A 22,253-nucleotide genomic window follows, 5' to 3' on the forward strand; every position below is an offset into this window, starting at 1 on the left:
TGCCATGAATACTCAACATGCCCAGTGTGAAAGAACACTGGTGGAGTTTGGGGAAAATAGACCTTGCATTTGAGAGTTTTAGTTGCTGGGATTTATAGTTCGCCTACAATAAAAGATCATTCTGATCCCTACCAATGATAGAACTGGGCCAAACTTCCCACATGGAACGCCTATGACCAACAGAAAATACATTTTGGGATGGTCTTTGGTGACCCCTCTGAAACCCCCTCGTGGACCTTCCAGGGGTTCCGACCCCCAGGTTGAGAACTACTAGACTAGAGACACACGTTTTGCAGGACGTTTCATAAACTCCCCCACCCCATGTTTTCATGACAGAACTAATGAGGAAATGCTGGCATGATGTATAAGCGTGTGACAGCGTGGAATGTGGCCCGAGGGGACCCCTGCCCTGCAGGAAGGGGCACCTACCGGATGTGGTAGAGGTTGAAGACAAGGCTGGTGCCTGGAAGAGAAAAGAGGGCAGGCCCAAGCATCAGGAGCAGTGGGGACTTTCCCGGGGTCTCCTTGCAAGGGAGCCCAAGGGGAGCCCAAGGGGAGGGGGGGTCTCTACTCACTGGGCCAGCAGCGCCCCTCCCGGCACCACTTGGCAAAGACCCATCCCGACAGGCCCAGCACCAGGAGGGAGAGGCAGGTGCCCAGGATCAGGCCCAAGGCGCCGAGGGTCTCCCCGCCTGCAGGAGGAAGAGGAAGAAGAGAAGGAAGAGGGGAAAGTATGCATTGGTTCGAGGGGGGCCCTTCCAACTCACCACCCTGCAACCCACTCCCCAGCAAAACAAGGGACAACCCACTGGCTTTGTGTTTTCCTTCTCTGGAGGCTTTGAAACAGAGGCCGGATGGCCATCTGATGGGGGTGCTTTGGTTGTGCTTTTCCTGAAGGCAGAAGGGAGTTGGACTAGATAGCCTTTAGAGATCCCTTCCAACTATGATTCTGTGACTGATGGGGGAGAGTCCTCCTCTTTGCTCCTCAGATCAGTCCTTCCTTCCTTTCTCTCTCTCTTCCTTCCTTTCTTTCTTCCTTCATCTCTTTCTCTTTCTTTCTCTCTCTTCTTCCTTCCTTTATCCTTTACTTCCTTTCTCTTTCTTTCTCTCCCTCTCTTCCTTCCTTTCTCTTCCTTCTTCCTTTATTCCTTCCTTTTTCTTTCACTGCCTCTCTTCCTTCCTTTGTCTCTCTCTCTTCCTTCCTTCCTCTCCCGCTCCTCCCATTCTTTCCTTCATCCCTTCCTTTCTCTCACTCTTCTTTCCTTTCTTCCTTTCTCTCTCTCTTCCTTCCTTCCTTTCCTCTTCTCTTTCTTCCTTTTTCTCTCTCCCTTCTTTTCTTTCTTTCTTTCTTTCTTCCTTCCTCTCCCTCTCCCTCCTTCCCTTCCTTCCTTCTTCCCGTCCTTTCTGTCACTCTTCTTTCCTTTCTTCCTTCCCTTCCTCTTTTCTTTCTTCCTTTTTCTCTCTCCCTTCTTTCCTTTCTTTCTTTCTTTCTTTCTTTCTTCCTTCCTCTCCCTCCTTCCCTTCTTCCCTCCCTTCCTTTCTCTCACTCTTCTTTCCTTTCTTTCTTTCTTTCTTCCTTCCTTTTTGTCTCTCTTCCTTCCTTTCCTACTTTCTTTCTTCCTTTTTCTCTCTCCCTTCTTTCCTTTTTTCTACCTTCCATCCTTCCTCTCGCTTTTCCTCTTTCCTTATTTCCTTCCTTTCTTTTCCCTCTCTCTCTTCTTTCTCTCTTTCCTTCCTTCTTTCATTCCCTCCTTCTTTGCTTTCTTTCTCTCCCCCCCCCTCTCCCCCCCTCTCTTCCTTCCTTCCTCCCTCCCTCCGTCTCACCTCCGCCTGGTTTCCAGCCCAGTGGGCCCCATAAAGGGGGGGAGGGCTTCCTCCTCCTCCTCTCCCCCCCCCCCCACTTCCCACACAGGTGACTCAGGCGGAGGGCGCGCGAGGGCGGCGTCGAGGGACAGAAAAGACAGACAGACAGACAGGTGGGGCTCCGGATCCGACCCACCGCTCCTCAGTCCCGTCCAGACAAGGTGAGCGAGCGAAGAGGGAGCCCCAGAGACCCCCGCCCAGATGGTAAGCCCCCCAATCCGCCTTCCCCCCGGGGGAGGGACTAGGTGCCCTTTGGGGGACCTTCCCAATAGTCTGGGTCCCAAAAGGGGCATCCAAAGGGGGCAGGGGGTTGACGGAAAGAGGGGGGGGACTGCTGAGACACCCCCCCCTCCCCTCCCATCCCCTCCCACCCCCTCCCACCCAGGTGAGCTCTTCTCCAACGCTGTTGGTCCTGCAACCCTCAACTGAGCCAGCAGAGGGCAGCAGAGGATTGGGTGGAAATGGACAGAGCTGAGTCCAAAGCAGGCTTGAGCAAGCTTGAGCCTTCCAGGTGTTTTGGACTCCAACTCCCACCATTCCTAACAGCCTACCTCAGGCCCTTTCCTTTTCCCCCTCAGCCGCTTAAGCGGCTGAGGGGGAAAAGGAAAGGGCCTGAGGTAGGCTGTTAGGAATGGATGGGAGTTGGAGTCCAAAACACCTGGAGGACCCAAGTTTGCCCATGCCTGGTCCAAAGGGTCAACAGGATGCTTGACCCACCCTTCTCCCAAAGCAAATGCCTCCGCCCCTTGCCCACTTGACCAGTGGCATCACATATGCCTTACCTGCCATTGTGGAATCCAAGCTGGGCCTATGATGGGAAAGATTCCCACTCCTGGACCCAAGAGATGCTCAAGTGGCTCATAGATGGACCATGGCAGCCACAAGTCTATGGTGCCCATCTGCATAGGAGAGCTGAGAGTGGCTCTGGCAAGGGCAGGCCAGAGGGAGACCTACCTTCTTGATCCTTGGGATGCCAGGTGTGTTGACAGTGTCTCCTAGCAGCCGCCCTCCTGCATCCCTCGGAGGTGCTTCCCTCCAGAGTCTCGCCTTCTTCCTCCGCCTTCTCTTCCTTTGACGGGAAAAGTTGGGCAAAAATACACAGTAATGGGTTCAGAATACGTTGGGAACACCTTGAAGGCACAACAACAATGGCAGCCATCTCCTTTCTTGTTGTTTGAAGCCACTAGGATGCGGAGCAATGGCTTCAAACTACAAGAACGGAATTTCCACCTGAACATGAGGAAGAACTTCTTGAACAGAAAAAAAAAAATGAAATCCAAAGAGACAGAATGGGGGACATGTGGCTCAAGGGCAGTACATGTGAGAAAGATCTTGAAGTCCTTATAAACAAGAAGTTGAACATGAGCCAACATGAGCTTGTTCTCCAGACCCTGGATCCTTTGAGCTGCTCTCTTCCTCTGGACACATTCCAGCTTAGATTTGTGGACAACAAGGTAAACATGAGCCAACAATGTGACGCGGTGGCAAAAAAACTAATGGGAGTTTGGCCAGCATCAAGAGGAGCATAGTGTCTCGATCCAGGGAAGTCATGCTCCCCATGCTCTATTCTGCCTTGGTTAGACCACACCTGGAATCACATTGTGTCCAGTTCTGGGCACCACAATTGGAAGGGAGATGTTGACTAAGCTGGAATATGTCCAGAGGAGGGTGACTACAATGATCAAGAGTCTGGAGAACAAGCCCTATGAGGAGCGGCTTAAAGAGCTGGGCAGGTTTAGCCTGCAGAAGAAAAGGCTGAAAGGAGACATGATGACGGCCATGTATAAATATGTGAGAGGAAGTCATAGGGAGGAGGGAGCAAGCTTGTTTTCTGCTTCCCTGGAGACTAGGAGGCAATGTGGCAATGGCTTCAAACTACAAGAAAGGATATTCCACTTAAACATTAGGAAGAACTTCCTGACAGTGAGAGCTGTTCAACAGTGGAACTCTCTGCCCCAGATTGTGGTGGAGGCTTCTTCTTTGAAGGCTTTGAAACAGAGACTGGATGGCCATCTGTCAGGAGTGTTTTGAATGCGATTTTCCTTCTTCTTGGCAGAATGGGTTTGGACTGGATGGCCCATGAGGTCTCTTCCAGGTCTAGGATACTATTATCTAAGAGCTTCCTGACTGTGAGAGCTGTTCATTAGTGGAACTCTCTGCCCTGGAGTGTGCTGGTAACTCCTTTTTTGGAGGCTTTGAAGCAGAGGCTGGATGGCCATCTGTTGGGGGTGCTTTGAATGCGATTTTCCTTCTTCTTGGCAGAATGGGTTTGGACTGGATGACCTATGAGGTCTCTTCCAATTCTATGATTCTATGATTCTATGACTGTGAGAGCTGTTCAGCAGTGGAACTCTCTGCCCTGGAGTGTGGTGGCGACTCCTTCTTTGGAGGCTTTGAAGCAGAGGCTGGATGGTCATCTGTCGGGGGTGATTTGAATGCGATTTTCCTGCTTCTTGGCAGAATGGGGCTGGACTGGATGACCCACCAGGTCTCTTCCAACTCTAGGATTCTATGATTCTAATATTGAAGGAAACCTACTTTGCTCTGCAGATCCTCCTGCAGCCCAGGCCCGGACCCCACAGATATTGGGCCTCACTCCCTTGTTCTGGAAGGGGGTGTGTGGGGAGAGTGGACGGGCTTCAGGGGTAACTCTTTGCTTGCCTTTCCAGGAGAAGGACCCAGAGCAGCCCTGCAAACACAAAGGTAAGGAGGAGCCCTGAAGAACCCCGCTGCATGTCCATTTATTTATTTACTTTATTTGTATGCCGCCCCTCTCAGCCTTGCGGCGAATCGAGGCGATTTACAAGGCAAAATTCAATGCCACAGAATCCAAATACGATTTAACACATTAACATCAATAAAATCATAGCAACAGCAGTAAAAACAAAATCAGGAAATCCTCAATATAAACATTGTCCAATTCCATCTTATAGTTGTTCCATTTTCCTATGTCCATTACTCAATGTTTGCAAATGCTTGCTCAAACAGCCATGTCTTGAGTTTTTTCCGAAATGTTAGGAGCAAAGAAGCCGATCTAATCTCTTCTGGAAGGGCGTTCCATTTATTTATTTATTTATTTATTTCAATTACTTCTACCCCGCCCTTCTCACCCCCGAGGGGTGACTCAGGGCGGCTTACAAGCGAAGGCACAATTCGATGCCTATATCACATTATACAAAACATACAAAACAATTTAAGCAAATTAACAGGTTAAAACATCAATACAATATCAAAACATAAACAATCTCATGCTCAGTGTTTAGAGTTCTGAGTGTCCATTACGTTTCATCAATTCCTGCTCATCGTCGGGTTTTTTCCTTTAGCTGCCAGAATGCCCGAAGGCTTGGTCCCACATCCAGGTCTTCAGTTTTTTCCTGAATGATAAGAGGGAGGATGCCAATCTAATCTCCCCGGGGAGTGAGTTCCACAGGTGAGGGGCCACCACCGAGAAGGCCCTGCTCCTCGTCCCCGCCAACCTCACTTGTGACAGTGGCGGGGTCGAGAGCAGGGCCTCCCCAGAAGATCTTAAACTTCGAGGTGGGACATAGAGGGAGATCCGTTCGGACAGATACACTGGGCCGGAACCGTATAGGGTTTTGTAGGTCAAAACCAGCACTTTGAATTGTGCTCGGAATTGGATCGGCAGCCAGTGGAGCTGACGCAACAGGGGGGTGGTATGCTCCCTGTACGCCGCTCCGGTGAGCAATCTGGCTGCTTCTCGCTGGACTAGTTGAAGTTTCCGAGCAGTCTTCAAAGGCAACCCCCCATAGCCAAGGGGCCACCACTGAGAAGGTCCTGTCTCTCGTCCCCGCCAACCGTACTTGTGACGAAGGCGGGACTGAGAGCGGGGGCTCCCCAGATGATCTTAACATCCTTGATGGTTCATAAGTCAAGCCCCACAAGTGGGCATTCCAGGGTTTGTCTTCCCATGGGCTACAGCACCTTCAGGCACCCCATCTGCTCCCAAGTCTGGCTCTGGCATTGGAGCAGAGGCCCACCAGCTTTGGCCCTGCAGGTGTTTTGAACCAAAACAAACCTCAGAAAGCTGGTTAAGTTCAAAACCCCTCTGAGATAAGAGCGACTTAGGAATAATTTATCAGTTTTAGGAATAACTTATCAGCTTAAGCAGCTGAGGGGGGAAAGGAAAGAGCCTGAGGCTCACATCCTCTGAGGATGCTTGCCATAGATGCAGGCGAAACGTCAGGAGAGAATGCTTCTAGAACATGTCCATATGGCCCAAACAACCTACAACAACCCAACTCAACATTTATGCCAAAGGGACCCAGACAAAACCCAGAGGGGCGCAGAAGGATCCCCCCTCCTGATACAACTCAAACACCCCCATTGTCTTTGCAGATGCAGAATGTGTGCACGAGACCCTCTCAACCTGGCACGCTTTGGTACGCTTTGGCATCCCTGTGGCAGTATCCGTCTTCGGCCTCACTGCCCTCCTGGCGCTCGGCTTCCTCAGTAAGAGCCTCTCCTGGAATAATAATAATTATAAATATAATAATGATGATTTTCTTTATTATCCACTATGCCTTTTGGTCAGAATACATTGCGATCGTCATCTTTATCATCACCTCTCAGCAGCAGATGTGAATTATGGCCACGGTGACAGGAAGCATTTGGCCGAGTTAGGCAGGGTGAGAATTAATGGAGATTATTTATTTATTTACTAGCGATCCCCTGCCACGTGTTGCTGTGGCCCAGTCTGTGTATATGTGTTTTGTGTGTGTATATATGAGTATATGTTTGTATAGGTAAAGGTAAAGGTTTTCTCCTGACATTAAGTCCAGTTGCGTCCGACTCTGGGGTGTGGTGCTCACAGAGGCGGTCCTAGGTAATTTTCAGCGGTAAGCAAACGGTATTTTGGCGCCCCCCCCCCCCCCGACCAATCATTGATATATATTTTCTGTTCATCGTGGGAGTTCTGTGTGCCATATTTGGTTCAATTCCATCATTGGTGGAGTTCAGAATGCTCTTTGATTCTAGGTGAACTATACATCCCAGTAACTACACTTGCCGCACTTGCTCCCTTGCCTGGCCCGCTTTGGGTCCAGAGGCGTGCCCGAAGACCCTGGTGTGTGCACCAAAAGTCACCTCTTCTCCTGACTTTCTCCTCAGCCATTGGGACCAAGAGAGAGAGAGAGAGAGAGAGAGAGAGAGGTGGAGATGCCCACCTTTCCTGAAGGTAGGCGCAAAAACAAAGGAGGGAGCGGAGGTGGGAGATACCTCCAGCCAGAGGGTCTCTCTCTCTCTCTCTCTTGGTCCCAATGGCTGAAGAGAAAGTCAGGAGAAGAGGCGACTTTTGGTGCGCACGCTGGGGTCTTCAGACACGCCTCCAGACCCAAAGCGAGCCAGGCGCGGCAGCTCCGCCCCTTGGCCCACCCGCGGATTGGGGAGAGGAGAGGAGGTGGGTAGAGCGCTGGGGATCAGGAAAGGGAACCAGTCATGGGGAAGGGATCAAACACGGAGAACGATTGAGCGCCGGCTCTGCTCGCGCACCCGGTGGCCGGATGGAGCAGGAACGAGAGGAGCTAGGCAAGGCTCAAGGTCCTGGCCCCTTTGGGAAGAGGATCGCCCGGCAGAGAGGCAAGAAAGCCGAGGCTTCCCCCGGACTGCTGGGGCTGTTGTGAGCTATGGGGGCGCTCCTCAAGTGGCAGTCAAGGAGCATTTACAAAGGCGCCTCTGCACCCCTGGCAAAAAAAAAGTGTTTTGCGACCGCTTACTTCGTGTAATGGACGAGCCGCCCCTGGGTGCTCATCTCCATTTCTAAGTCAAAGAGCTGCATTGTCTATAGACACTTCCAAGGTCATGTGGCGGGCATGACTGCTCGGAGTGCCGTTATATGTGTGTATATATTTGTGTATATGTGTATATATGTGTGTTTGTGTATATATGTGGTTTTGCACATGCGTACTGTGGCCCAGTCTGTGTATATGTGTTTGTGTATATGTGTATATGTGTGTGTGTGTGTATGTGTATATGTTGTTTTGTGCATGTGTTGTAATGCATTTTTTTTTGGCTTCTGCTGTGTTTTTCAGTGTTTTTATGAGTGATGATCACTCGTTGGCCCGATAGGTATATTGTGTCCAAATTTGGTGGCAATTCCCCCAGGGGTTTTTGAGTTATGTTAATCCCACAAATGAACATTACATTTTTATTTATATAGATTTGTTTATTTGTTTATTCATTTATTTACAGTATTTATATTCCACCCTTCTCACCCTGAAGGGAACTCAGGGTGGATCACCAAACACATGTATACGGCAAAGATTCAATGCCGATTATAACAATGACAAGCTCAACAAATATCCCATTTATACAGGAAATAGAAAATAATAGAATTCAACGTATAATTGTCTAAACTTGAGTTTATACAATTATACGTTGAATTCTATTATTTTCTATTTTCTGTATAAGTGGGATATTTGTTGAGCTTACTAACTCAGGAACCCATTCCTATTGTATAACAATGACAAGACAGACAACAGATAGAGATGTATATATGTAGGCTTTTCCATCTTTTGGCCTCTTTGGAAGCAGTGCTCGGTTCCGGCCACCGGGGGAGCTGTTGTTCCATCTTCCTGCCAAAGGGCTTTGTTTGTTTGTAAACTTTGATATGCTGAACCTAAATACTTTAATGCCGTTCCTATTTATCTACTCCCATCAAACTGCTAGGTCAGTGTTTCTCAACCTGGGGGTCGGGACCCCTATGGGGGTCGTGAGGATGTGCCTGAGGGGTCGCCAAATATCATCAGAAAACACAGGATTTTCTGTTGATCATAGGGCTTCTGTGTGGGAACTTGGGCCCAATTCTATTGTTGGTGGGGTTCAGGATGCTCTTTGATTGTAGGTGAACTATAAATCCCAGCAACTACAACTCCCAAATGTCAAGCTCTATTTTCCCCAAACTCCAACACTGTTCCCATTTGGGCATATTGAATATTTGTACCAAGTTTAGCCCTGATCCATCATTGTTTGAATCCACAGTGCTCTCTGGATGTAGGTGAACTACAACTCCTAAACTCAAGGTCAATGCCCACCAAACCCTTCCAGTTTTGTCTGTTGGTCATGGAAGTTCTGTGTGCCGAGTTTGGTTCAATTTTGTTGTGAGTGGAGTTCAGAATGCTTTTTGATTGCAGGTTAACTATAAATCCCAGCAACTACAACTCCCAAATGACAAAATCAACTCCCCACCTCCTTCAACCCCACCAGTATTGATACAAAATTACAGCTATGAAGTTATGGTTGGGGGTCACCACAACATGAGGAACTGTATTAAGGGGTCGTGGCATTAGGAAGGTTGAGAACCACTGTGCTAGGTAGTGTTGTGACACAGCTGGAATCAGAGAGTGTTTCTGATGAGGATGATGGAACTCAGGTTCACAGTTGGGTTCAAGATGTCCCTGCTCTAGAAAGTGAAGAAGAAGGGCAGTTTCCCACAGCAAGGCATGAGAGTGTGGAAACTGAAGATAGCAGCCAGGTGCAGATTGATTCCAAAAGAGAGGATAGCTCTTTGCCTGGTTCTCAGCCTGATAATGAGCAAGCAGGAAAACAGGCTACTAACAAGGAGATTGACCTTGATGATACGGGAACTTTAGATAGGGCCGCCCGGTTGGAATTCCATGTTCAAAGGAGTGAAAGAATAGCTAACAAGAGGGAGGCCAGAAGCCAAAGAAACGCCTTCATGTTTTTTGTAAAAGGGTATTAAACAGGGGGTTTGAGACCAGATCTTTGTCAAAGCAACTTTTGTGTTTACCTAAGGAGTTTGCCTAAGCTAGGCTGGATTTACTTTGCAGTCTTTGTGTTCATGGTTCCAGGGCTTTGTCAGGTTCTCTTGGGTCTTGCCTTGCTGATGCTTCAAGTGCTATGTGATCCTGATCTTTTAAAACAGTGTTTCTCAACCTGGGGGTCGGGACCCTTGGGGGGTCATGAGGAGGGGTCAGAGGGGTCACCAAAGACCATCAGAAAACACAGTATTTTCTGTTGGTCATGGGAGTCCTGTGTGGGAAATTTGGCCCAATTCTATTGTTGGTGGGGTTCAGAATGCTCTTTGATTGTAGGTGAACTATAAATGCCAGCAACTACAGCTCCCAAATGTTAAGTCTGTTTTCTCCAAACCCCACCAGTGTTCACATTTGGGCACATTGAGTATTCATACCAAGTTTGGTCCAGATCCATCATTGTTTGAATCCACAGTGCTCTCTGGATGTAGGTGAACTACAACTCCAAAACTCAAGGTCAATGTCCACCAAACCCCCTCCAGTATTTTCTATTGGTCATGGGAGTTCTGTGTGCCAAGTTGGTTCAATTCCATCGTTGGTGGAGTTCAGAATGCTCTTTGATTTTAGGTTAACTATAAATCCCAGCAACTGCAACTCCCAAATGACAAATTCAACCCCACACCCTCCAACCATACCAGTATTCAAATTTGGGCATATTGGGTATTTGTGCCAAATTTGGTCCAGGGAATGAAATTACACCCTGCATATCAGATATTTACACTGCAATTCATAACAGTAGCAAAATTACAGCAATGCAAATAATTTTATCGTTGGGGTCACCACAACATGAGAAAGTGTATTAAGTGGTCGTGGCATTAGGCAGGTTGAGAAACCCTGTTTTAAAACATTACCTTTGCTTTTAAGAACTTTTAACCTTTTACTTTTAACAAACCATAAAGACTACAGACTGTGTGCTGCTTGGTGTCTTAAGCAAGGTGATTCTACTCTGAGGTGCGATAGGTAGGCAGAAGCTGGGCTAAAGGTTAGGCGCTCACCCTGACCCAGGCTTTGAACTCTCCACCTTCTGGTTGGCAAGATTTATCACATCTGGGTGATTAATCTGCTGTGCTAAAGCCCGGTCTCCTCTATTGGGAGATAGAGGAAAAACAGTTCACATAGCTTGGCAATGCTTTGATTTATTGAAGCTATCAATGGCATGTATGGCTTACTTACTTACTTACTTACTTACTTACTTAGGTGATCCCTCGTTGGTTGAGTAGGATAGTCTTCCAGGATCAGTGTTCTGGTGGGTCCGTAGGTGACTGTGGAGCCCTATTCTTCATCTGCATCTTCTCCCGCAGTGAGGGCATTGGTTTCCAGGTGGAAGGGGGTCCCGGTCAGGGTTGGCTTGATGCACCTTCCTCTTGGCACGTTTCTCTCTTTCGCCCTCTATTCGTGCCTCTTCAAATTCTGCAGCACTGCTGGTCACAGCTGACCTCCAGCTGGAGCGCTCAAGGGCCAGGGCTTCCCAGTTCTCAGTGTCTATGCCAGAGTTGCATGTGTGGCATCTCTTGGGTGGAAGAGGGGAATGCACAATAAGGCATAGCAAAATCAGTCAGTACTGCCTGATGGTTTGCCAGTTATAGTTTTCTGATGATCTCCCCTAGTGTGGTGTAAGACAGAGAACTCCTTTAACCATTTCTCATTGGAGCATCTCTTGAACCCCTTGACTCTCTTTCTCGTTCTCTTCTTTCTCCAGTCAAGGCAGCCCTGGGGTCCTACTACTTCTTCTGCAGCCAGAGCTTCCACTTCGTGCCCCTGTCCCTCCTGTGCGACGGCCAGGCCGACTGCACCTGGGGGGAAGATGAAGGGGTCTGCGTGGAGCCGGTGCCGGAGGGGAGCCCCCCGGGAGGTGAGTGCGCTTTGGGTCAGGAGGTCCCTCGGGGAGGGATCAGGGAGGCTGCAGCCCAGCAATGGGGTTCCTAGGAAGCCGGTGGCCTCTTCCAATGTCCCTCCTGCACCCGCTGCTCTGCCCACAGTGCGCCTCGCCCAGGAGGGGTCCGGCCTTCAGGTGCGGAGCCAGGAGAGTGGGGCCTGGGCCTGGGCCTGCCGCCACGGCTTTGACGCAACCATGGCTCAGGCTGCCTGCGCCCAGATGGGATACAGCAGGTAGGCATGGATGGATGGGTGGATGGATGGAGAGAGGGAAGGGAGGTCATGGGGGGGGGGGGGGTGCTTTGCTTTGCAGCTGAACCTAAAGAGGGGACCCTCCACTCTGCAACACGCCTCTTGCCTCAAGCAATAGTTCCCAACCTTCCTAATGCCACGACCCCTTAATAGTTTCTCATGTGGTGGTGACCCCCAACCATAACATTATTTTCGTTGCTGCTTCACAACTGTCATTTTGCTCCTGTTATGAATCGTCATATAAATATCTGATATGCAGGGTGTATTTTCATTCACTGGACCAAATTTGGAACGAATACCCAATACGCCCACATTTCGAAACTGGTGGGGTTAAGGGGGGGGGGGTGTTGATTTTGTCATTTGGGAGTTGTAATTGCTGGGATTTATAGTTCACCTACAATCAAAGCAAAGCCTAGAGAAGACAATTATGCTGGGGAAAGTGGAAGGTAAAAGGAAGAGGGGCCGACCAAGGGCAAGATGGATGGATGGCATCCTTGAAGTGACTGGACTGACCTTGAAGGAGCTGGGGGTGGTGACGGCCGACAGGGAGCTCTGGCGTGGGCTGGTCCATGAGGTCACAAAGAGTCGGAGACGACTGAACGAATGAACAACAACAACAAACAATCAAAGAGCGTTCTGAACTCCATCAACGATGGAATCGAACCTCTCTTGGCACAGAGAACTCCCATGAGCAACAGAAAATACTGGAAGGGTTTGGTGGGCATTGATCTTGAGTTTTGGAGTTGTAGTTCACCTGCATCCAGAGAGCACTGACAATGATGGATCTGGACCATACTTGGCACGACTACTCACTATGCCCAAATGTGAACACTGGTGGAGTATGGGGAAAATAGGCATATGGGAGTTGTAGTTGCTGGGATGTATAGACCTCTTACAATCAAAGAGCATCCTGAACCCCACCAACGACAGAATTGGACCAAACTTCCCACACAGAATTCACAAGACCAACAGAAAATTGTGTGTTATCTGATGGTCTTTGCCGACCCCTTTGACACCCCCCCTTGCAAGCCCCCCAGGGGTCCCGACCCCCAAGTTGAGAAACATTGACCTAAAGGGTCCTGAGGAGGGGGTGTTTATGGGCCTTTTTCTGGGGCTGGGGAGGGTCTGCAGTGGATATTTCCTGTCGATAGAGCCAGGAATGTCCCCCATGACCAATGGAAAATACTATTTTTGATGGTCTTTGGTGACCCCTCTGACACCCCTCTTATGACCCCCCCAGGGGTCCCGACCCCCAAGTTGTGAAACACTGACCTAAAGGGTCCTGAAGAGGGGGTGTTTATGGGCCTTTTTCTGGGGCTGGGGAGGGTCTGCAGTGGATATTTCCTGTTGATAGAGCCAGGAATGTCCGCCATGACCAATTGAAAATACTATTTTTGATGGTCTTTGGTGACCCCTCCGACACCCCCCTTGCGACCCCCCCTCCCAGGGGTCCCGACCCCCAAGTTGAGAAACTTTGACCTAAAGGTTCCTGCGGAGGGGGTGTTTATGGGCCTTTTTCTGGGACTGGGGAGGGTCTGCAGCAGACATTTCCTGTAGATAGAGCCAGGAACGTGTTCTCTGTCTCAGTCTTTTTCTTTTGCACCAAATGCTCTCATGCGCACACTGGCAAAGGCTGCTTTCCTGTCCAGAGCGTTTCAGAGATGCAAAGCTAGCAGGAGCCAGACTTTTCTGGGATTTAGGGGAACTTTCCTCCAAGCAGCATTGCCTCCTTCGAAGCAAGGAAGAAGAGCCCCTTGCTCACTTGGGGCTGCACTGGACTGGACTTTTGCAGTGCCTGCTCCATTTGCCCTTCTGCTCCGGCCACAGAGAGGTCAAGGCGGCCTTCGCTTCCTCCCTCCCTCCCTCCCTTTCTTCTTTCCTGGGACACGGCCACTCTCCCCTCCCCCTCCGGCACCCGTCCTGTCCTCCGCACTGCAGCCCAGATCTGCAGCTGGCAGCCTGACAGCAACTCCTGCTGCAGCTCCGCATCGCTCCCAGGTGCTGCAGCAGTGGCAGCAGCATCTCCGCCACATGCGCACACCCCTCCGCCAAGGGCCTGTCCATCTCTCTGGCAGGAAAAGAGCTCTGGAAGCAGAAAGGAGCCCTAGGAAAGGGATTTGTATTTATCACGTCAGAAGCAAGTTGAGTTAGAATGTGTTTGGAAACACAAAGAAAGTTAAAAACTTGGCATGATACTAAAGTAGCCGTGTTCTTGGGAGTGCCTCCGGTGTGGCGATAAGAAGGCCCTCCCTTGTGCATCTGGCAGGACTCAGGGTGCATTGCAGTAAGTGGTCTGTGGTTTGCTCTTCTCCACACTCCACTTTGTGGCCCCATTTCCGAAGGTTGGCTCTGCATCTCGTGGTGCCAGAGCGCAAGTCTGTTCAGCACCTTCCAAGTCGCCCCGTCTTCTGTGTGCCCAGAAGGAAGTTTCTCATCCATTCTCAGCCACTGATTAAGCTGCTGGGTTTGAGCCTGCCACTTTTGGACTCTTGCTTGCTGAGGTGTTCCTACAAGTATCTCTTAGGAAGCTACTTCTTGATTTAAACTGTTGGTACGCTGGCTGGTATCCAAGCAGAGGATGGTCCAGAGATGTCAATGCCTTACTCCTTTCATTGCTGGCCAGGCATGTAGCCAGGGGCCCTCAAGCCCCCCCCCCCCCCAATTCTCAGGGTGGTCTGCGAGAAGGCCTTACTGGTACATTATTTAAGCTGTTATGTTTATTCATATCATGATCTGATCACCATACTCAATATATCCCATATGCATGGGGTGGGCATGTAGCTGGGGGGGGGGGGAGGTTGAGGGGCTTCAACCCCCCGAAATTCTCATGGTGGTCTGCGAGAAGGCCTTACTGGTACATTATTTAAACTGTTATGTTTATTCATATCATGATCTGATCGCCATGCTCAATATATCCCATATGCAAGGGGGTATTGGGGTAATGCTAGGGTAGACCCTCTTTTACTCAGACTCAGCCCCCCTCCCCATCAAAATCCTGGCTACGGGCCTGACATGGGGGTATTGGAATAACGATACAAAAGATTTGCTAGGGTAGACCCTCTTTCATGCACATTCAGCCCCCCCCCCCCAATCAAACTCACCCCCCCCCCCCCCCCCCGAATCAAAATCCTGGCATGGGGGTATTGGAATAACCATACAAAAGATTTGCTAGGGCAGATCCTCAGTCTCCCCCAAATCAAACTCAGACCCCTCCCCCCAATCAAAATCCTATCTACGGGCCTGTTGCTGACTGCTACTTCCTGGCAGATATCAGGTAGTGCGATATTGGACAAACAGTATAATTTCTCCAGTGGCGTAGGGCATAGACATCCTGTCTCATTAAGAGCCACATCCACTGTTTTAGAGTGGTGAGATGTTTGCCATGCTGGGCATGAGTACTCAGCAGCAGAGTAGCCAAGCGCAAGGGCAGATGAGTGCAGTGTGTATGGGGTGGCGAGCCCCACTGAAATACTATTGTCCAAAGCACCAAAGCCTGCCTTATTCTCCTGCCTTGCAGCATCCCTTCCTTTGGTGATGTGGCCGTAAGGGAGGACCAGGAGGTGCCCCTCAAGGACGTGGCCCTGCAAGGTGGAGAGCTGCGCTGGAGTGACTCCGGAAGGTGAGGGCACTGAAGGGCGGAGGGGCAAGGCAGGACCCCCCCTCCCCCGGCATTTTACCCTTGGCAGGGTGGTGTCCCCCTCTGCATCCTCCTTTCGACTTCCTACAGCAGGAGTGGGATGTAGGGCTTTCTCTCACACGGAGGCCTTTCTCTTTCAGGGGATGCCCCTCTGGCCTGGCCGTGGCCCTCACCTGCTCCAGTGAGTACAGCCCTTTCATAGAATCAAAGAATCATAGACTCAAAGAGTTGGAAGAGACCTCCTGGGCTATCATGCAGTCCAACCCCATTCTGCCAAGAAGCAGGAACATTGCATTCAAAGCACCCCTGACAGATGGCCACCCAGCCTCTGCTTCAAAGCCTCCAAAGAAGGAGCCTCCACCACACTCCAGGGCAGAGAGTTCCACTGCTGAACGGCTCTCTCAGTCAGGAAGTTCTTCCTCATGTTCAGATGGAATCTCCTTTCTTGTAGTTTGAAGCCATTGCTCCATTGCGTCCTAGTCTCCAAGGAAGCAGTAAACAAGCTTGCTCCCTCCTCCTCCCTGTGGCTTCCTCTCACATATTTATACATGGCCATTATCATATCTCCTCTCAGCCTTCTCTTCTTCAGGCTAAACATGCCCAGCTCCTTAAGCCGCTCCTCATAGGGCTTGTTCTCCAGACCCTTGATCATTTTAGTCGCCCTCCTCTGGACACATTCCAGCTTGTCAATGTCTCTCTTGAATTGTGGTGCCCAGAATTGGACACAATATTCCAGGTGTGGTCTAACCAAAGCAGAATAGAGCATGGGGGGCATGACTTCCCTGGATCTAGACACTAGGCTCCTCTTGATGCAGGCCAAAATCCCATTGGCTTTTTTTGCTGCCACATCACATTCCTGGCTCATGTTTAACTTGTTGTCCACAAGGACTCCAAGATCTTTTTCACACGTACTGCTCTCAAGCCAGGCATTGTCCCCCATTCTGTCTCTTTGCATTTCGTTTTTCCTGCCAAAGTGGAGTATCTTGCATTTGTCCCTGTTGAACTTCATTTTGTTAGTTTTGACCCATCATCTCTCTAACCTGTCAAGATCCCTTTGAATCCTGCTCCTGTCCTCTGGAGTCTTGGCTCTCCCTCCCAATTTGGTGTCGTCTGCAAACTGGATGATCCTGCCTTCTCGCCCTTCATCTAAGTCATTAATCAAGATGCTGAACAGGACCGGGCCCAGGACGGAACCCTGCGGCACTCCGCTTGTCACTTCTTTCCCATTCACTCCACAGGAAGCCCCCTTTGTGGTGGACCTGATGCTCCTGGGGGCTCTGAGCAGTTGAGTAGCCCCCTCCAAGCTATTCTGGTCCCAGGGCTCCCCCCAATGCCTCTCTGAGCCTGAAAGTCCCTTGACTTGAGATTATGATTATGATTATTATTATTATTAAACTTTATTTGTACCCCGCTAGCATCTCCCGAAGGATTCGATGTGGCTTACACAGGCCGAGGCCTCAACACACAACACAATACAATCTAAGCAAATCAAACAATTAAAAACAGAATAAAGCAAAATAAACAACAGGCACAATACAGTAAAACACAATAAAACTGGGCCGGGCCAGAGCAATGGGTACAAGATTAAAAGTGCTGATGTGACAGGAGGTGTATATAGGGCTTCCAGGGCAAGTGCGATGTGCGATGTGCAGCAATCATTGGTTCTGGTAAAGTGCTTCTGGGACTTGGTGGTGGAGATTTCCTAATCTGGGAAGGCGCATTGGAAAAGCCAGGTCTTCAAGTTCTTTCTGAAGGCAGCCAATGTAGGGGCCTGTCTAAGGTCTTTGGGGAGGGTGTTCCAGAGTCGGGGGGCCACCACGGAAAAGGCCCTGTCCTGCGTCCCCACCAGAGATGGGGGTCCAGCTCCCAGACCAGGCAGCAGCAGCAGCAGGTGGGAAGGGGCCAGCTTCTCAGGTAAGTGTTCCCTGCCCTTCCATCACTTCTTTGCCTCTTATGTGCAGGTTGTGGCCTGGCTCTGGGGGCTCCGCGTGTCGTGGGTGGGGCCCCTGCTTCTATCCGGTCGTGGCCGTGGCAAGCCAGCCTGCAGCACAAGGGAAAGCACATCTGCGGAGGGAGCCTCATTGCACCCCGCTGGGTCCTGACGGCGGCACACTGCTTCAGGTGAGTTCTCCTGACTCCCACCCTTGGAACATCCCTTCTTGGGCCTAACTGTGACCGACTCTCTTGCAAAACATGTCAAAGGAACACAGATATCTATATACAATACCACAATAGAAGTTGCAAAACATATTCAAATAAACAGTGTATATAAATCACAAAACTAAATCTAGAAAGCAAGTTCCTTGTTTCTTTTATATTCCTTAATGCAGTCAGTAAACTTGCAATAATGTCCCAACGGTCTCTAATGCAAAATATCTTCCAAATGATGATATTTGTAGTCCTTAAGACCGTGAATAAACTGATAATGTATTGTCGAAGGCTTTCATGGCTGGAATCACTAGGTTCTTGTGGGTTTTTTCGGGCTATAGAGCCATGTTCTAGAGGCATTTCTCCTGACGTTTCGCCTGCATCTATGGCAAGCATCCTCAGAGGTGTGAGGTCTGTTGGAATTAGGACAATGGGTTTATATATCTGTGGAATGGCTGGGGTGGGGCAAGGAGCTCTTCCCTGCTGGAGCTAGGGGTGAATGTTTCAGCTGATCACCTTCATTAGCATTTGAAGGCCTGCCTGAGCCTGGGAAAATCTCTTGCTGAGAGGTGTTAAGATGTGCCTGGTTGTTTCCTCTCTGTTGTTTTGCTGTTGTAATTTTAGAGCTTTTTAATGCTGGTAGCCAGATTTTGTTCATTTTCATGGTCTCTTCCTTTCTGTTGAAATTGTCCATAGGCTGATAATGTTCTCAAGGACAAATTTGTTTACGTTCTCTAGGACTACAAGTTTTCATTGTTGACGTTCTCAAGGACTACAAGTATTATCAATTTATTGACGGTCTTAAGGACTACAAATATCAACATTTGGAATATATTTTGCATTGGAGACTGTGGGGACAATATTTGAAGTTTACTGACTGTCTCAAGAACTATATTACATTTTGATTACGTTCTCAAGGACTACAAGCATTATCAGTTTATTCACGGTCTTAAGGACTACAAATATCATCATTTGGAAGATATTTTGCATTAGAGACCGTTGGGACATTATTGCAAGTTTACTGACTGCATTAAGGAATATAAAAGAAATAAAGAACTTGCTTTCTCGATTTTGTTTTGTGATTTATATACACTGTTTATTTGAATACGTTTTGCAACTTCTGTTGTGGTATCTCTTGCAAAACAACCAGGCAGCAGAAGTGGTGTTGCAAGGAGTGTCGCCTTCCTTCCCTGGCTACGGAAAAGGAGCCCAGGGAGACAGGTGCGCCTCTTCTGCCCGTCCTCGCAGGTACCACCCCGTGACAGAGGAGTGGCAGGTGAAGGGGGGCTCCGAGACCCTCCTAAAGGCCACAGCAGTCCCCGTGGAGAGGATCTTTGTCATGGAGGCCCAGGACGCACTCCCCAAAGACAAGGACATCGCCCTGGTCAAGCTGCAAAGGCCCCTGAGTGGCCCAGGTAAGGGAGAGAGAAGAGGCCAGGGAAGGTGGCCGCACCATCACCAGTTGATTGATTGATTGATTGATTGATTTCGGTTGCTTCTACCCCGTCCTTCTCACCCCCGGAGGGGACTCAGGGCGGCTTACAAAAGCAAGGCACAATTCGATGCCCGCATCACATAACAGCAATAAGACGAATAACATCAGTTAACAGAAAAACAGCAATTCTAGCAATAACATCAATTAACAGAAAAGAATAATTATTGCAAGGCAAAAACAACCATAAAACCAATAAAAGCAATAAAACCAATACAAAACATTTCTCCTCATTGACGATCAGCGTTTCGCAATCTCATAGTTCAAGTTCCAATTCCACAATTGTCAGTCCCTTCAGTCCTATCCATCTGGTTGTCCATATCTAGTTGTCAGATTGCCCAAAGACCTGCTCCCACAACCACGTCTTTACCTTCCTCCTGAAGGAGAGGAGGGATGTTGATGCCCTAATTTCCCCCGGGAGTGAGTTCCACAGGTGAGGGGCCACCACTGAGAAGGCCCTGCTCCTCGTACCCATCCAGCCTCACTTGTGATAGCGGTGGGGTCGAGAGCAGGGCCTCCCCAGAAGATCTCAAATTCCGGGGTGGGACGTAGAGGGAGATACGTTCGGATAGATACACTGGACCGGAACTGTAAAGGGTTTTGTAGGTCAAAACCAGCACCTTGAATTGCGCTTGGAACTGAACCGGCAGCCAGTGGAGCTGACACAACAGGGTGGTGGTGTGCTCCTTGTATGTCGCTCCAGTAAGCAATCTGGCTGCTGCTCGCTGGACCAGTTGAAGTTTCCGAACAGTCTTCAAGGGCAACCCCACATAGAGTGTGTCGCAGTAGTCTATTCGGGATGTAACAAGAGCATGGACCACTGTGGGGAAAGCTCTGGTGATGCAACTGGGCTGCAATATGGAGCACGGACACACAGTTTGCAGTCTAGGACCCAGGTTCCACCCATACCACCCTTCCTTCTGTCTGCAGATCCAGTGGTGCCTATTTGCCTGCCCTTCTTTGATGAAGAGATTGCCCCAGGGACTTCCTTGTGGGTCACAGGCTGGGGCTTCACTAAGCAAGGCGGTGAGTCTCTTGCGTTAGGAGGGGAAACATCTTTTTTTGGTCACCTCCTCCTCAGTGGGAATGCAGTGGAATTTGGGGAGTGGCACCCAGCTCTTTGCCCCAGAAATGGAAACCGGACCCCCAAAGAGACCAGAGAAGGAGGCCTATCAGGGTCACAGGCCTCCCTTCCCAGCTGTTGGGTGGGCTGGAGGAAGCAAGGTGGAAAGTTGGCTTGGAGCAAACCCCTCCGGCCCTACTGAGCCCCCAACTCCTTCCCCAGGGAAGCTTTCCAAGGGTCTGCAGCAGGCGCAAGTGGAGCTGATGGACAGGGAGACCTGCAACAGAGCAGAGGGCTACCAGGGCGAAGTGACCGACAGGATGCTCTGCGCAGGCCGCCCAGAGGGCAAAGCGGACACCTGCCAGGTAAGTCAGCCCAGACGTCCCTCTGCCCCTCATCCCAGTTGGGGTGGGGAGGTGTCATTGGATGAGAGACAGGTGCAGGATGGGAAGCACACACATATACACACAGGTCAGCAACAACCCTTCTTTTCCTCCTGGTGGACAATGCCTGGCTCGAGAGCAGTACATGTGAAAAAGATCTTGAAGTCCTCATGGACAACAAGTTAAACATGAGCCAGGAATGTGATGCAGCAGCCAAAAAAGCCAATGGGATGTTGGCCTACATCAAGAGGAGTCTAGTGTCTAGATCCAGAGAAGTCATGCTCCCCATGCTCTATCCTGCCTTGGTCAGACCACACCTGGAATCACACTGTGTCCACTTCTGGGCACCACAATTGAAGGGAGAGGTTGACAAGCTGGAATGTGTCCAGAGGAGGGCGACTCAAAGGATTAAGGGTCTGGAGAACAAGCCCTATGAGGAGTGGCTGAAAGAGCTGGGCATGTTTAGCCTGAAGAAGAGAAGGCTGAGAGGAGACGTGATGAGGGCCATGGATCAAGAGGTGAGGGGGTGCCACAGGGAGGAGGGAGCAAGCTTGTTTTCTGCTGCCCTGGAGACTAGGACGTGTTGCGCTGAATCAATTTGTTGCACAGTAGCAATGTCCAACATGCCCAAAACCCAATGCCAAAGACACAGACCCGTCAGAAGAAATAAAACAGTAGAGCTTTACTCTTGGTTGCAGAGTTGAAAACAAAACAGCTTGGCACACTTACATAGTCTCCGTAAGTGATTCAGAATGAATCTTCTGTGTTATAAATTATAGAGCATAACAAAAGTACATCGTTACTTCACCATAGCATAAGCTTCTTGCATCTGCTCTCCAGCAAGTCCAACAGCCAACTGCTAACCGTTTTGCAAAAGCCTCAAAACTGTTACATTCAAGAGGCGTGGCCTAGCCTTGCTTAGCTGAGCTAGTTTTGCAGCACCAGTTGATCGTTAACATTTTGCAAGGCTTTTCTGCAAGGCTTTCTTTAACACACACACACTGGACTTGCAACAATATACTGTAATAGGACACAATGGAACAATGGCTTCAAACTACAAGAAAGGAGATTCCACCTAAACATGAGGAAGAACTTCCTGACTGTAAGAGCCGTTCAGCAGTGGAACTCTCTGCCCCGGAGTGTGGTGGAGGCTCCTTCTTTGGAAGCTTTTAAACAGAGGCTGGATGGCCATCTGTTGGGAGTGCTTTGAATGCAATATTCCTGCTTCTTGGCAGAATGGGGTTGGACTGGATGGCCCACGAGGTCTCTTCCAACTCTTTGATTCTAGGATTCTATGGTTCTTGTTCCAGGGAGATAGCGGAGGGCCCCTGATGCACGAGTGGCAAGGGCAGTGGTACTTGCTGGGCGTGGTCAGTTGGGGCCAAGGCTGCGGCAGCCCCGGCGCTCCCGGCATCTACACCAAGGTGCAGGCCTACCTCGGCTGGATCTACACCATCCTCGGGGTCAGTATGGCAAGGGGGGCAGCCCTCTTTGGGGTGGGAGGAGGCTTTGCTGGCGCCCTCATTCACCCCTATTCTCCTCTGTGTTGCAGTCTGAATCCTGAATGTCGTCCAGTCCCTCGCCAAGAGACTGTGCTTTCCGATGAGACAAAGCAGGACCCACTTGCAAGCGGAACACTGAATTCCATTGGGACTCTCCCACTGTGCCAGCTGTGCCCTGTTTCTTTCCTGGCCCATTTGCAAGACAAGCGGCTCCATCAGCTCCCCTGAGGTTGTTCCCAAACAAAGGC

The 22,253-nt window shown here is 49.8% G+C and overlaps 1 protein-coding gene across 1 annotated transcript; it reads left to right on the forward strand.

Moving 5' to 3' along the window:
• Nucleotides 1-1,823: 1,823 nt before the first annotated feature.
• TMPRSS4 (transmembrane serine protease 4) lies at nucleotides 1,824-22,253 on the forward strand. The gene is made up of 13 exons (XM_060787715.2): nucleotides 1,824-2,067; nucleotides 4,533-4,566; nucleotides 6,220-6,333; nucleotides 11,353-11,505; nucleotides 11,633-11,762; nucleotides 15,298-15,399; nucleotides 15,558-15,598; nucleotides 17,379-17,538; nucleotides 18,814-18,980; nucleotides 19,988-20,083; nucleotides 20,343-20,485; nucleotides 21,814-21,966; nucleotides 22,056-22,253. Exons 1-13 carry the CDS (start codon nucleotides 2,065-2,067, stop codon nucleotides 22,065-22,067), a joined length of 1,308 nt encoding a protein of 435 aa, XP_060643698.2. The 5' UTR covers nucleotides 1,824-2,064; the 3' UTR covers nucleotides 22,068-22,253.

This window comes from Anolis sagrei, chromosome 7 (assembly GCF_037176765.1).
Source record: "Anolis sagrei isolate rAnoSag1 chromosome 7, rAnoSag1.mat, whole genome shotgun sequence".
NCBI lineage: Eukaryota > Metazoa > Chordata > Lepidosauria > Squamata > Dactyloidae > Anolis > Anolis sagrei.

Coding starts and splice junctions, on each gene's coding strand:
- TMPRSS4 (XM_060787715.2), top strand. Junction 4,567..6,219: donor GCAGCCCTGCAAACACAAAG/GTAAGGAGGAGC, acceptor TTGTCTTTGCAG/ATGCAGAATGTGTGCACGAG. Junction 15,599..17,378: donor CGTGGCCCTCACCTGCTCCA/GTGAGTACAGCC, acceptor TCTTATGTGCAG/GTTGTGGCCTGGCTCTGGGG.